Source organism: Arvicola amphibius, chromosome 14, assembly GCF_903992535.2.
Source record: "Arvicola amphibius chromosome 14, mArvAmp1.2, whole genome shotgun sequence".
NCBI lineage: Eukaryota > Metazoa > Chordata > Mammalia > Rodentia > Cricetidae > Arvicola > Arvicola amphibius.
Window position 1 is genome coordinate 51,784,589 of NC_052060.1, and position 16,559 is coordinate 51,801,147.

At 45.2% G+C, this 16,559-nt stretch overlaps 1 protein-coding gene across 1 annotated transcript in view; it reads left to right on the plus strand.

Moving 5' to 3' along the window:
- The first annotated feature begins 1,605 nt into the window (after positions 1–1,605).
- The window catches only part of Lpar3 (lysophosphatidic acid receptor 3), a 40,346-nt gene continuing 25,392 nt past the window's right edge, over positions 1,606–16,559 (plus strand). Inside the window, exon 1 of the mRNA XM_038310865.1 lies at positions 1,606–2,341. Coding sequence (XP_038166793.1) covers positions 1,606–2,341 — 736 coding nt within the window. The remainder of the gene's footprint in view (positions 2,342–16,559) is intronic.

A 16,559-nucleotide genomic window follows, 5' to 3' on the forward strand; every position in this document is an offset into this window, starting at 1 on the left:
TTTCTATCAAACCTTCCTGTGGCGATGGTAGACTTAGACACACAGTCACTTTCAAGCAGTCTGACGGGATCCGTCAGAAACCTGACACATTGGTATCCTCTACCTTATTCTGAAAACCACGAATTATTCCTATAGTTGGCTGTGTATATAAAGATGAATGCTTATAAAGGTCAAACACTGGAAAGAACCTCAGTGTCCAAATCTAGGAACTGGTTAAAAGTAGGACATATAACAGGATATTAAAAAGCTGTTAAAATTATAAGATTGGTTTAAAGTACATCAAATGAACATTCTGTCTCAACAGTAACAGAATAAACATTTAATTCACTTAAAGATATCTTTCTACAATTGAAATATAAATTGAGAAACGGACTAAGATAAGTAAGACCAAGTAAAATCACTGTCTAGGCTGGTAATCTCTACTCTGGTGTGGTATCAGATTCAGCATCCACAGGAAGTTTTAAAACTTGGGATTCTTTCTCTATTTTTCCCTGTTACACAGACTTCTTCCCAAAAGGTGGGCAGCTGAACTCTTAGGTCTGCTGAGCCTGTGCTCCAATGAAAAAAAATCCTAGCCTTGTTTTCTATGAGGGATCGGACAGCCCTCCCAGCCAGAAGTTAGAATCTTGGCATCAACTACACTGGTTTTGAAGCTTTATCCTCAGTCTTACATTGAGAGGAACCAGTGTCATCCCCGCAAGCCTGGTGCCACAGTTTGGAGTCCCCTTTCACACAAGTCCTGAGGACTGGTCTTCACTTAGCACTGAAGTCTAGCATTTGCACGGGGCTGAATCTCTGCACACAGATCCTGGGGGTCAATGGCCTGTAAAGGCCTTGTCCTCAATCACCTGTGGGTTGAAGAATCTCCTGGGAAAGAGACTGACTTGAAGGGGTTGGGATGGAAAACCCAGCATACATAATTACATAGGTACCATCAGAATGGGTGACTAGGGGGAGGAAGTGAACGAGAGGAGGGGGTGGTGTTGAGGCCAAAGTCTCCCTCCCTACACCACATGCTTAATAAGTGATGGTAACTGTAGCCTGAAACTAAATGATGCTGATTGATCGAGACTGGAGTTGTAGGTGTGGACATTGATCTCTTGGAGAAAGCATTTGGCCCTGAAAGAGTAATTCAATACTATTACCTTGGCACTATAAGCCTGCTTTTGATTACTGAACAGAACTCATAAATAAGAAATGGCCTGGACGCTACCAGCAGAAAACACTCATTGATGATTTGTGCTATGTTGCTGTTGTCACCAGTACAGAGTGGAAATTGTAGGACAGCACATTTGATGTATCGATGCCCTCGCCCATTCATTTATGAGCCAGCTATTAGTTACCTGTTGTGAACAAGCAGAGCCTCTGGATGCTGGTGGGAATAAAAGACAACAAAAGGCACTCCCTCCATGAACTTTCGGCTGATCCTGGGAAATAATTTGCATGCAAGCAGTGCCCTGTGGTGGGAGGCCAGGAGTGACCGGACTGATACAGGGGCACCCGGAGGAGGGGTGCCATGGTGTCAGCTGGTGGCTTAGCAGGAGATTTCACCGAGAGTGACGCTTGTCTTCTCGTTCCTCCTAGGATGCGTAGCTCCTCTCCACGATGAATGAGTGTCACTATGACAAACGGATGGAGTTCTTCTACAACAGGAGCAACACGGACACTGTCGACGAGTGGACGGGGACAAAGCTTCTGATCGTCCTGTGTGTCGGGACATTTTTCTGCCTCTTCATATTTTTCTCTAACTCCCTGGTCATTGCAGCTGTGATCACGAACAGGAAGTTCCACTTTCCCTTCTACTACCTGCTGGCTAACTTAGCTGCTGCGGACTTCTTCGCGGGCATTGCCTATGTGTTCCTGATGTTCAACACGGGCCCAGTGTCGAAAACCTTGACTGTCAACCGCTGGTTTCTCCGCCAGGGGCTCCTGGACGCCAGCCTGACCGCCTCTCTGGCCAATTTGCTGGTGATAGCGGTGGAAAGGCACATGTCAATCATGAGGATGCGGGTGCACAGCAACTTGACCAAAAAGAGGGTGATGCTGCTCATCCTGTTGGTGTGGGCCATTGCCATCTTCATGGGGGCGGTCCCCACCTTGGGCTGGAATTGCCTCTGCAACATCTCTGCCTGCTCTTCTCTGGCCCCCATTTACAGCAGGAGTTACCTCATTTTCTGGACCGTGTCAAACCTCCTGGCCTTCTTCATCATGGTGGTGGTATATGTGCGCATTTACATGTACGTCAAGAGGAAAACCAACGTGCTGTCTCCACACATGAGTGGCTCCATGAGCCGCCGAAGGGCTCCCATGAAGCTAATGAAGACGGTGATGACTGTCTTAGGTAAGAGGGGCCAAACGAGCCAGTGTTCCCATTCAAGGCGCAGACGGTGCTGAGTGTCCCCTGTGTGCAAGGTACTCCCTGTGCAGTCAAACGGCAGCAGAGTTAAGATGTAAATTCCCAGTCATAGAGCTTAAATATAGTGAGAAAGTATGTGTTCTGATAGGGCAGACAGCACCAGCAGGACCTAGAAGACCAGGCTTTCACTAAAAAATGTAGCAAGGAAGCAGGTGTGACTTGTAGTTTAAAAAGGCACGTGAGGGCCCACGTGCTTTGGAGCAGAGTTGTAAATTTAAGGAAGGGACAGCCTGGACATCTGTGACGTCACCAGACAGACAATGACCAGCAGAGGTGGGAGGACACAAGGTCAGAGAGCCAGCAGACAGAGCGGCCCACTCAGGTTATTTAGGGCCACGTAATTGTAAGGACGTTGGTGTTTCTGAGTGAGGTGACAAGCGACTGGAAGGGTCTGGACCAGATACTGACGCATCTGCCCCACTGCTGCAGGAGGATGCTGGCGTGGGATGAGAGCAGGTGTGGTGTGGGCAAAGAGAAAAACCAGAATAAGCAGTGAAATTGCCCAGAAAGATAAGAGAAGTCGTGGGATTCAGAGGCAGCAGCACCGGGGAACTGGTTAGGGACAAGGAGAGATTTTGGTGCTGAGGATGTGGGGAAATTCTCTGGCGGTGAGAAAGAGGGATTGGGTGAAAGACAGGAAGTCTGAGAAGAGGAAATGAAACTGAGGAGGTAGGTGGTGAAGGTGATGATGTGTTAGATGTCTGCCTTCCAGTGTCTGTAGTGACAGAGATTTGGGGTTTGACCCCAAGTGTTTTGAAAGTTTTCTGTTAGAGTGATCTGAAGCATACTGGTTCATCTTTTGGGGAAGTAAAATTTCCCCATCCAGTATTGAATAGATTGTCTTTAAATTCTTTCCAAGATCTAAGTAGCCAAAGAAAAGGGAAAGGAGTGTGTGTGTGTGTGTGTGTGTGTGTGTGTGTGTGTGACAAACATATACCGAAACAATAAATGAAAGAGACTCCTGCAGGGCAGTGGCCAACACAGACTTCTGTAGATTAACTGTGTCAAAATGCAGATTCTTTTCCATAAGAGCATCTCCCAGTATCTTAGAGAGGAAGCATCCAGGTGCTCTCCTCATGTACCAATTCCGTTGTCTAAAACAAATATCTCTCAAATGGTGGACTATTAGGAGAATCTGCACTTCTGGGGCCTGCTGTCATTGCAACCAGTGGTTCTCAGAAGGTCAGACAAGTAGCTATGTGATTTGGGTATTACAATAAAAAAATGCTAAACCTTCTAAGGAAGGAATATTAACTATGTGGGATTAAGCTCCAAAGTTTCTTAGAAATGTTAGAAAGTCCATTAATATTCATAAACAGTTTCAAGGAGGCAAGTGGCTGAATGAATTCAGTGAACTTTGTCTCACTTCTAGGAGGAAAGCTTGGAGGAGGAGGGTCTTAGAAAGTCTGGGATATAGTCTAGAAGGGAAGGAAAAACTCACGTGGGTGGAAGAAGATGCCCTAAGGATGAGAAACAGCATAATCAAAAGTGATGGTCAAGGGTGCTGAAAATGCTGAAGAGTTGGCTGAATGGTTGAGTGCCCTTGTTCTTACAGAGGACCAAAGTTTGATTCCCATTACCCACATGGTGGCTCACAACTGTCCACAACTCCAGTTCAGGGGTCAGATGCCCTCTTCTGAATGCCGAAGTCACCAGGTGCCAGCATAGTGCACATAAATGCATGAAGGCGAAACATTCAATGCACATAAAGTTAAGTAAATAGATCTAAAAAATAATCCTTTTTTAAAAAGTGATGCTAGAAATACCCAAAGCCTAGCATACAAGGAAGGCCCAGGACCACAGATGCTTGCTTTCCTATCATAGAAAGAGTTCCACAGTGAGCCACAAAAGTCAATTGTCCCCTCAGTTGGCCATGAAAAGCACACAGAGCAGGATTGAGGGTAGACCGCTTTTGAGGGTGGTGGTGCTGGGAGTTCTGAATCCTCATGATTGGAGAGGCATGTCAGCATCCTGGTCATATCTCAGTGGCCCTGTGACAAAGAACATGTCCATGGAGGAAGTCGCTTATGGGTACTCACTAAAAAGACATGGGAGACATATGATCTCTCCTTCCAAAGAGCGCCACACCCTGCCTAAGATGCAGTTGTGAAATCCTACTTCTCAATAAACCTAATCCGCTGCTGTCACCAAACATACACACAAAACCATGTTTATTGTCCAACAATATACCATGTGATCTGTGGACACAGGAATCAGAAGCCAGCTGAATTTCTTCTATTTTGCAATGTCTTACAAAATAAAGGCAAAGGGGATTTGTGACCCTATGATTATAAAGTCCTCCACGAGGCTTCCTGTTCTGTGGAGTGATTAAGCTGTGGGTTGTAATCCATTAATGTACTCCCCAGTTACCCATGAGGGTATTCCAAGTCAGTATATACCAAACTTAATAGTACCAAATTTATAAATTAGATTGGCATTAGTGGCAACTAATCAAAACTCAGCAACTTCAACATATAGGATTTTCTTTTTCTCTTTTTTCCTTAAAATAACATTTTTATGGCTTCTCTTTGTCATATCCAAACTGCCAGCGAAAGCACCCTTGCCCTTTGGAGTCATTGCTGAGTAATATAAGGGTTACTCAGCTAGGACTGCGGTGGCACAGGACAGCTGGGGTGATCCTCAAGCTCCAAGCCAAGTAACTAATTGACGGTAGGCGTATGCAGCGTGAGTCTGCAGGACAGCTGTGTCCCGTGTGCGACAGGGGTGAAACTTCATCACGCTAAGCAGAGTGGAGTACAAGCCAAGTTTATGGATTCTTTTGTAGTGTTCTTTTTCTTATTTCCAGACCACAGTTGATTGGTTATCAGACACTAAAGAAGAGGGAGAGACTGTGGTGAAAGCTCAAATCAATACATTATAAAAAAACAATGCCCAATTAAAAGAAACATCAGCACACATTGTACTGAAAAGGTTTAAGTGCCATGTGCTAATCTTTATTTTGTGTGTATTACATGTGCTTATCTAAGATGCATTCATTCCTTGGGTTATGGTTAGGAATATTTCAAAAGCCAAGGTCTTAAGATCGAAGAGATTGTTTCTCTCGGTTTCTCTCTTCCCCCATCTCTTCTCTCTCTGTCTCTCTCTGCCAAAAGCATTGATATATAAATAATTGCTAAAGGCTGTTGTTGCAAAGGCTTGTGGTAATTACAACATGGAGCTAGACATTTTTTTCTTCTTTCTTTCAATCACCTTACATAGATTGGTGTTAGACCCTCCTTTGTTTCTGGGGAGACACTACTTTAGATTTTGACAGAATGAACAAATGGGGAAATCTAGCTTTGGGGAAGTTGAGTGGCTTTTGAAAACCCGGACCTCAAAGAAACATCCAGGTTTGCTCAGATCCAGCTTGGTCTCCAGCGGCTGTGGCTAAGACATGCCTGCAAAGCGGGCAGCAGCCAAGAGGGGAGCAGTCTGTTTTCTTGTGGGTGCGACCACATACCTGAGAAGGAGTGGCATGAGGAAGGATTTGTGGGGTGGGGTGGGGTGCAGTCTGCTGTGGTGAGGGAGACGTGGTGGCAGGAGTGGCTTGGGTCTGTGGTGGCAGAAGTGTCAGGCTGCTTGCTCTGAGGAGCAAGGGCACAGACAGAAGACAGCAGGCAGGCTGTAGGCTTCAAAGCTTGCACCCCCCCCCCAGACACCCACTTCCTGAAGCAAGGCTCCACTTCCCTAGAGCACCAAACCTCCTGAGTTCGTGCCACCCCCTGAAGCACAGATGGTTAGACATCTGAGCCTGTGGAGGCCATTTCACAGTTAATTCCAGTAGGATGAAGGCGCTGAAGGCAAACCTAGTGAGGGAGGGTTGCATCCCAGGAAGGAGAGAAAGGAGCAGTGATTGACGGTCTCCCTCCCCCAATGGGATCCGTGTGCTCTGAGCACTTAAGATGCTAATTCATTTACCCTTTAAAACTCAGTGCAGATGCTCCAACCAGACTTGGAACAAGTGTTACAGGAATGGCTCTGACCCCCTCCTGGGATCTAAAAGAGCCATAGTTTTCCAGGCCCATGCTTTATCCAAGCAGTTGGTAAGAGGAAGGATTTAGGAGCCTGTAGGGGGGGGAAATCAGACTTAAATCCTGGCTTTGTGGCTTTCAAGCTGTGTGGTGCTGGGCATCTTACCTAATCTCTCTGTAACTTGGAGTTCAGATCTGTAGGACAGAGACAGTGCCTTTGATATGGCGAGGGTTTAAAGGTTAAAGAGATGCTGCTTATCACACTTCTAGGTTAATGCTCGACACATAAAAGTACCAAGGAAACGTTAGCCTTGCTTCCTAGACCTTAGTTTAACTCAGGAGGGTTTCATCCCATATTCAAGCAGAATGCTCTCTTCCCCCGAGAAATGCCACCAGGTACCGGAGAGACAGAGCCTAGTGGTCTGAGAGATTCTGCAGTGTGGACAGGCAGTGACAAGGAAGGCTCCCTTGCAGAGGGTGCCTGGCAGCTGGTAAATGGCACCATCTCTGTCTCCGGAGATGCTGCTGTGGTCACCACAAACTGAAAATCCCTGCTCTTACTGTATTGATTTCTGTGATTACTTTCATCCCCTAGACCAGATTCTGCCGTGACTTCCACCCCTGACAGAGGACATTTGCATTAATATTTCATTTCATTGTGAAGTTCATGAATAAAACACTGTAATACCCCAATGAAAACATGCTGCGGCATTGCCTTGTGGAACGGACAGAGATCGCTGCCTTTCAGGGCCTTTTCTCTCTTATCGGTGTGCAGGGAATCGTATCAGATGGCACATGACTAAACCTGCTCAGAGTGGAGCCATCAAACTAAACGCTTAGTACAGAGTTTAGGGCTGTTTAGACTGAGTCTTGAAGTCTCTAAGAACAAGTGACCTGTATGCTTTATGATGGGACTCTGTGGGCTGAGGGAGACTGGTGTTCTCAGGCAGGCTGAGAATGAATGAGTGCCAAGATCCAGTTGCCCCTTAGCTGCTGCCCCAGCAATGTTGCTGGATTTGTCCCCGCCTGTACTTGTTCATTTTCTTTTTTTTCTTCAAGAGATATTGCAATAATTTATTTTTTCATGTTGAAATTTGATTATATGATATCAAGTCATTACTTTCAATAAAATTTAAAGTTAGTGGGAAACTATAAAGTTTAAAGGATGTACAACAAAAGAATGAATTTTTCTAAAAATTCATTTCGTATCCTAGAGATTGCATTTTAAAACAGTTTTACAGTTAAACATTATGAAGTGTCAAACAGAAATATTAACAAAAATGAAAAATATGTCACATCTTCTTCTTAGTATGTTTTGATAGTATGATTTCACTACCTCCTTTAGTTTTCCTTTATATTTTATTTATATAAATTATATAAATATCATTTTCTTATGAGTGTGACCAAACACCTGACAAAAGGTAATTAAGGGGAAGGATTTATTCTGACCTTTGAAAGGAGAGAGTCCATCATTGTGGGGAAGATGTGTAGCAGGTAGCTCCAAGGTGGGATGACTCCATGGTGGAACAGCAGGCAGCTCCATGGTGGGACAAACCATGGTGGCAGGAGTGTAAATAAAGTTGCTCATTCACATCTCAGAGGATCAGAGGAAAGAAAGGGAGACATTGGCAATTAACCAACTTTCTCCTTTTTCTGTTTTGATTCAGTCAGGGTCCCCCAGGTCGTAGGTTGGTGCCTACAGATTTAGTATTGGTCTTATCCTTTAGGAGCCCCTTACCCCTCTGCTGATCGAAAATGTCCTCACAGACCCAAAGGTGAGCTTCATTAATGCCACTGATATTTCTTAATATAATCAAGATGGCAATGCAAATGAATCACCCACTCCCTCTTTTTGGGGAATGCATGGGGACTGGGAAGGCCACCATGTCTATTGGTCTAGCTCTTTGTCCCCTCTCCTTGATACCTTCCCTCCACAGCCTTTTCTGTCTTCTTCTGCTTCTCCACACCTAACCATTTGCCTTCTCATTCCTTTCTGCTGTTCCAGGTGCCTATTTTTACAGTCAGCTCAACCCTCATTTGTCCAAACCAGCACCCTTCCTCCCAGGCCCATCACAGCAGGTCACTTCCGGTTTCCTCCCACAGCTCCCCATGAGTGGTAGTGTATTAAATGAAGCCAGCATTGGAAATCCCTGTTCTCACTCCCTTCTTTGGATTTTCTTCTGGCTTATCTTGTTTCCTGAAACCCAAGGAGGCTTCAGCTGGATTGAATAATCACTGTGTATTTTCTGAGAGCAAAGAACAGAAGTATTTTTTACATTTGATCTTCTGAGGAGGGGGTTCTGGTAAAAGATCCTGCATCAAGCCTCCTGGAGGTGCAGAGCTGCACAATTCTGTAATGCCATCTCTGGGGCTTTGATTTCTGCCAAAGAGGTCACTGTCCACCATGTATGTAAGTGTCGCCGCTTCCCCCCCCCCCCGCTCCCACCAGTCTACAGCTAGAGTATTATAATGCATGCCTGCTGGCCCATGGTAGAATTTGTACCTGCTGGAAATTTCAACAGGAGACTGCTGTGTTCAACAGGAAGTCAAGGCAGGTATATTGGGTGGGAGTCAAGGAAAAAGGATGATTTCTAGAATCACAGACTGAGGGACCAACGAGATGTCTGAAATAAAGGGTAGGAAAACCAAGACGTCCTAATTAAAGACACCCCAAGTAAAACCCCTCCTCCATGCTTCCTGTCCCCGGGAGCCCTGTAGTGTGTCAGAAAAGATCCCATGGCCTTAAAGAACCACTGTCTTTTGAAAGTGCTGACTAAATTTATCTTGTAAATCATTGCTAGTGCTGTGGCTGAGCTCAGGACTTCCTGGTTCCTTCTTGTTTCAGCAGGTGCTGATCTCATACCCGGTAGCAGGTTACCTGTCTCGTGTGCTGAGCGGCGGCAATGCACAGGGGTCATCTACTGTGGTTTAATCCGAGGGTTTACTATACAATCGTGGGCCTATCTTACTCTTCATGTTTTCTCAATGAATAGAGATTTCTGCTTTATATATCTTCTAATCCTAAACATTTCTTTACTGCCTCCTATGACCTGGCCTCTACTCCAAAGACACATCGCATGTGCCTGGCTCTAGTGTTTTATGGTTGTCAGGAGATGACCAAAGCTTATGAGTCAGCAATGTGTCATGTGGAAATCATGTTAAGTCAAAGCTATTCTGTGTGGCTGCCCCATGTATGACTCACAGGAACCTGAACGATGGGTTTATCTGAGGAAACAAGACGCCTACCCAGAAAATGTAACTCAAAGAAATTAGCCAAAGGACCAAGCAGGGGAGCACTGTGGATTTAAAGGCTTCCCTTGGAGGTAGAATATAAGCCAGATTTCCTATGGCCAGGAAACCACTGCAGGGCTACGTGTGGGAAGGGAGGGAGCAGGGCAGAATGCTTATGGAATAAAGTTTTCAATGGCGATGATGCCCTGCTCGTAAGGCATGCTGAGGCCAGAGCACAGCTCTTGTATCCTTAGATGGTATACTGTTGTCCCATGTGCCTCAGAGACAAGGCAGGTGTGGAAGTGTGAGCTGGGCCTGAGGTGGGTGTGATGCTGTACAGAGAGCCTCTCCTGTGGCTGCCTGGGCAAACCGTGTGTTATGTAATGACATGCAACGCCCCCATCTCTGCCACCCATCTTGCCACAGGAGCTCTGAGCTACTCAATGTGTCCTGCTGTGTGTGGCTTTACATGGTTTCCCAGCCTCTGAACTCAGGTCCAGCAAACACGTTACCCACTGAGCCACCTTCCCAGCCCCTGATTGTTTCATTTCTAACACCAACGCCATGCAGGAAAAAACCAGAATTTTATTTAAACGAGCACCACATTGTTCTGTCTAACCCTTGTGCAAAGCCGCAGGAAATGCCTCGCTGCCTCCATTTTCAGCATGAAGACGTAGTCTGAAAAAGGCGGAAACCTGCCCAGGTCACAAGCCAAAAAGGCAAAGAAGCCTTTGTTTAAACTTCATCCTCTCCACCCAGTCTGTGGGCTCTCTGAGGGCACCAGCAGTGGCTACCCACTCTGCTTGGGGTGCGCCTGACTACCCGGTGGTCCCCCTCTTGGGGCTCTTCTGCAGAAGTAGCTTCCTCAGGCTCAGTCCCAACGCTGTGGGGTCTGGTTTGTGTCACTAGAGACCTGTCATTCTATGCAGTGACCTAATTGCTTCCTATTTTGTTCCCACCAATAACATCCAGCTCCTTGTGGGAAATGCTTGCTTGTCAGTAAAATCTATCTCTGTCTTTGAGGAAGAGCGTGCTTAATCTAGAAGAGGATCTGACCTTTCTCACTGACCATAAGGCATGGAATGAGATTTCTTTGGGAGAGTTGGGCCTAGAGGTTGAAAGATCTCCAGGACCCTGAATACTGTCTCATGCAATTTCCTCCTCAGGGCAGCTGGTCATGTGGAGTGGGGTTGTATCAGGGCCACAGTGTGGGAGTCTCTCTTTTCAAATGGCAACAGTACAGTGAAGGCTTTAAAGAACACAGAGCTGTTTCTTTTCTCTTCCTGTTTCCCTAGATCCCCCTCATGCTCCATTGTTCCCTTATGAAGAGCAAGTCAAGATAAAAGTAATGAAAAAGTAAGAAGCTACAGCAGCATTTTAAAGCAAATGTGGTCCCTTTATGTAAAGCCCTCTGTGACCAGCTCCCAATGGCTTGGGCAACAAGATTGACCTCTTAACCTTAGATAGACAGGAGCCAGGAGACTTAGAGCTTATTAAATGCTCCCCCAGGATCAGGACTCACTGTGTGTGTTGGTTGGTGTTTAATCTCCTTGATTTTGAAGTCTTTTCTTCTCTCACGCTTGTATCTTTTCCTTATCAAGCTGGGACACTGACTACAGGACAGTGTCTCAGTGTTGCTGAGAACTCCTGCATGTTATCTTAGCAGCTAGGGAGCCCCAAGGGCTCCCTCAGTGCTTCCAGATTCCTAAAATTTCCAAACTGGACTCACCAAGGAGTCAGGGACAGAGCATCCCTGTCATGTTTTCAAACTGCCTAGTTGTAGGCCCAAGACAAGGCTAATGAATGCATGTCATGTCCAGAGCAGCATCCCTCAGGGCTGCGGTCACCTCAAGAACCCCACAGGTGAGCCTGTGACCAAAGTTCAGAACTTTGTGTACAGCTTGACCCTTGGAGGTTTGGTGCCTTCCTCCCTAGGAAATGTCCCAAGCTTCTTGTTCCTGGGACTTCCTACAGTTGGGCCTGGTGTCCTCACAAAAGCTCCACGCTCCAGAGTCCCTGTGCTGGGTTTGTTTGTGAGGGTAGACAACCTGTAGTCCTGGGATTGATTTGACTTCTTAGATGTCCCCCTGTGATTCCAGACATATATGGCAAACTAGTATCTATCTGCCTTCCTGCCTTTCTTGGTGCACATGTGTGCATTTGTGTTTGTGTGGTTGTGCGTGTGCATGTTGTATACATGTGTATGGAGACCATTCATCTCGGTGGTGATTTTGTTTTTGTTTGTGTTTTGATTCAGCCTCTGACTATTCCCGGGAATTCCCTGATGAGGCGAGGCTGTCAGGCCAGCAAGCCCCAGGGCTCCTCTGTCTCTTCCTGCCCAGCATTTGCACTGTCGTTGGCTTTTCATGTGGATTTCGGGGACTGAACCCAGGTCCTCCTGCTTGCACAGAAAGCACTTTTCTGACTGAATCAGAAGTTTGGAGGAAGGAAAGGGAGAAATGATATCATTATCTTATAATCTCAAAAAAGAAAAGAAGTAAATTTTAAGGAGAAACTTGTCAGTGTCTGTTACATGATTGAATGAGTGACAGTCAGAGGCTTAAGAGACTGGGGTCTGAGAAAGAGCTGTAGTAGCAATAAAAGGGGGAGGTAGCTACAGTGTGAGTACTACATGAGACAGGCTTCATTACAGGTGGCCCCTTGAGGACATGCTGAACATGCTTCGTCTTGAATACATCAGTGGGCTGTGGCACCCCTTCATGAAGTAAGATGCTAAGATCACAGTGGCACTATATATTCCTCACCATCAATAAGTTTCATCAGCATCTCTGGGCTCAACTGAGTTTCCTGAAGACTTCCCTCATCACTTTCTCAGGATGGGCACATAGACACCTAGCGATAGAGGGGAAACTTGTAATGAGCCTTTTTCTGTTCCACAGCCAGCTCCCAAATGATAACTGGGAGACTTCTTATGAATTATGAGCGCTTGGCCTTTAGCTTAGGCTTACCCCTAACTAGCTCTTATAACTTAAATCAATCTTTTCCTATTAATGTGCATTCTACTATGTGACTTTTAAAAACCTCTTCTCTATTTCTGTACTTCAGATTTATTAGCATCTTCTTGGCATAGTTTTAACACCTAAATTCCTCCTCCTCTTCCTCTCTCTCCCTGGAAGTTCTGCCTAGCTATTACCCATTCAGCTTTTATTAAGCCAATCACAGTAACCCATCTTCACATAGAGGTTGTGCAACAGAACCCAGTTTCCCAGACAGCTGTTTGGAGGGCTCCTCAAACTACACAATTCCTATAGACATGTGGTCTAAGGAGGTGCTATGGCCCTGTGTCAAGGGGCATGTTCAGCTTGTACATAAATTCTCTGTTCTCTCCTGCGTGCATGAGCACATACACACACACACACACACACACACACACACACACACACACACGTGTTTCTAATTCAGTGATCTAGCCCCAACATGGATTTTTGAGAAATAACTGAGGCATTCTTGATACTCTTATCTCATTGTAAGCGGAGACTGCTTGTTCATTTCCTGGCCACCCAGCTCCAAAAAATCACACAGAAACTGTATTAATTACAACACTGCTTGGCCTATTAGCCCAGGCTTCTTATTAACTGACTCTTACATCTTAAATAAACCCATTTCTAGTAGTCTATGTATCACCATGAGGCTGTGGCCTATCAGTAAGGTTCTGGCATCTGTCTCCTTCAGCAGCTACATGGCATCTCCTTGGATCAGCCTACTCTTTCTCTCTGTCTCTTCCAGCCTGGCTATAGTCTGCCCCGCTATAGAAAAAAAAACAGCTTTATTCATTAACCAATAAAAGCCACACATATACAGAAGGACATCCCACATCCAGGCAAGAGGTGCAGCATTGTGTGAGCAGGGAAAAGGGCATGGAAACACCAGGTGCCCCAGGAGATGGTGACAGAGGTGGCATGAGGGGAGTGGCAGAAGAATTCAGTTCGGCTAGTGGAAAAACAAAACAACAAAATAGTGATTTAGAAACAGAGGAAGTCCAATTAAAAAAAAATAGTGTCCCTAAGTGAAATCCCCTACCTTCCTATAGAACATGATATACTGATATACCATCTTGTAAAACCCCAGGGAATACCCTTCAGCCCTGATCTCTAGGAGAATAAATTACAGTAAACTACAGTAAGCCCCCAAAGTGACTCCATTTTGATCTAGCAGCTTCCATCTTCAAATTCATTTCTTCTGTATGTATATGATTTAAAACTTTACAGTGTCCTGTCATTGTCTTGCTCTTTTAGTTATGAGGAATGAACGGTTTTGTTAGGTTTGCTTGTATCCAGTCTCATCTACATAGCACAAACAGCTTCTTCGTGGGCGATGAAAGCAATTTAATGGTGTGGTCTGAAGAAGTAAGCACCATCACTATAGCTATTAACACCAGGGGACTCTCCTCGCTGACCTCGCCCAGTGGCCTGCAGACTGTGCTGCCTGTATTACTGCACTCCTGAGGAAACACGGAGAGCAGCCTCTAAACATTTTAGGGAATGTGGGAAGTCATAAAAACAAGCAGAGAGGTTCCCTGTAAATGAGAGGCGAGAAGGGTCTTCTAAGATTAATTTACTAGTTTTAAATGACACGTCACTGCGATATTGGAATTGGGCAAAAGAGCTACCAGTGCAACATAATAAAAATTTAAAAAAGAGAATGATGTCAGGTTCTGCCATTATGTCTGCTTGTGACTGTTGGTGAAGACTGGAATGTCTGAGTGGATGCAAACGGAGGCTGGGCAGTTCTGACCTTGACTAGCACAGTGTGACCGGTGGCTCTCTACTGGCCTGATATAGAGTAGGAATGGCTTTAAGACACTTCTGTTAATTCTTGGAAAACTCTGGGTAGTCTTCATTATGACCTCTCTCTCTCTCTCTCTCTCTCTCTCTCTCACACACACACACACACACAATGTATTTTAATTACATTCAGCTCCATCATTATCCTCGTTGCCTACATCCCACGGATCCACTGGGTAACACTGGAGTATAGAAAGCTGCCTTCCCCAAGCAGAAGCTCCCCCTGCCATGTAGAAATGAGCTCCCTGGTGTGAAGCCTTAGCAGGAGCAACTCTTTAGGACTGTGGCAAGTAAGACTGGCAGAGCGTGTTTTCCCGAGTCTGTTTATATACATTCTGAGGGTGCAGCTGTGGCATTGTGTAGCAAGCACACCTTTAGACACTCCCCAGGGCTACCGCCATCCTTTCTACAGATGGGTGAACTCCATGCCCCTGTGTTTTTTCTAAGTCGCACCTTTTCTCTAATAAAACATGCTATTTCAGCGCCTACTAGCATACCATCAGCATTTAATTTAAATGATTGATCTTAGTTCTTGGTACGAATAGACCAACACCCTCTGCAACATGACAGACATGAATTTTTATTCTGGTTGTGTTATTTTACAGTTCAAAGGGTGGGTTTTACTTCCCCTGACCCTGTCATTCTCATGCCTTTTGTCGTTGGCAGATTTGTACTGAGGAGGTGTTTTCCTTTGCTCTCTGGATAGTGTGTACAGTGTTAACATGCCATGTTGTCTCGATAGTGTGTGCAGTGTTAACATGCCATGTTGTGACACCCGACAAAAAGCAGCTCAGTGCAGGAAGGGTCTATTTTGATTTGTGGTTTGAAAGGATACAGGCCCTCATGGTGTGGAGGGCCTAGGGCAGAAGCCTGAGGCCACTGGCCACAATGTTTCTGAATTCAGATAACAGAGAACAGCAGTGGATAAAGCTATCAAACCTCAGGGTCTGCTCCCCCCGACCCACTTCCTCTGTCAGGGCTCTGTCTTCTGAACTTCCACACCTTCCAAAACAGTGCCACCAGCTGGGGATCAAGCACTCAAAAGCGTGAGCCTGAGGCAGACCATTCCCCGTTCAAGCTGTGGGAGTGGGGAGATGGGACCAAGGTAGAAAATTCTGGGTCCCAGGAAGGAGTTTGAGTTTTCACAGTGTTTTCCTCATCTGTGAAAGTTGTACCACACAGAATTTGTTCTTGGGAGTAAATGGAAGACAATGCCAATACGAAGTTTAAACAAAACATACAATAGCCTCTTGTCATTTGGTGATTTCAAAATGTTTTCCATCAATTTGGTTTAGCCACACCGTAACTGTGAACCATAGATGGGACAAGTTCTGAGGAATTTGTAAATAAAACCTACAGAACTGACAGAATTAGTTAATGTACATCTATGAGCCCAGAACTTAGTTTCATAAATGTTTAATTGCTTTGACTCCAGGATTTAAACTGTAACAGCATTATAAGTTTCATTCTTATGATTGCAGTGTGCTTGTTGCTAAAATGTTCATTTTACAAAGACTGTGGCTTAGAAAGTGGAAGTCTTTTCCACCTCTATGACCTTGGAATCTCTGCAGATGCCGACACAGCATTTTAATACTGGCTGTGTGCCTGTGTGTATCCGATACCCTCACAGAGAGGAATCACACTCTGCCATGGCAATGTAGACTGTTCAGAATCCTTTCCCACCTTGCTTTTATTGCTTGACTGTGTATACTGGTGATGAGGTCTCCTATGTCCTTATAGATGTCTGTATAGCTAGTCTCTTCAATGGCTCCAAGATTACATTTCCGTTCTACACAGAACCTTTGATAGTTCATGAGCTTTTCCTAATCTTTCATCATGACAGTGAGGCAGTGGTCCTCCTCATGCTGCACACTTTCAAGCTAGCTTTGATCGGCTACATGATTTGAAAATTTGTAGATTGAAAAATATATGTTCTAAAATTTTGCTAGGTGTTTCTAAATTACCCTCCAATGGGTTGTGTCTGAATGCACTTCCACAAACAATGTAATAACCCTTTCTCCATCAACACCAGGCTGTTATAACGCATAGACCTTTGAAGGTAACACTTATGCTTTTGTACAAGATATTTGAAAAGGCACATACTGTTCAAGGAACTGAGATTCAATGTCCCCTCCC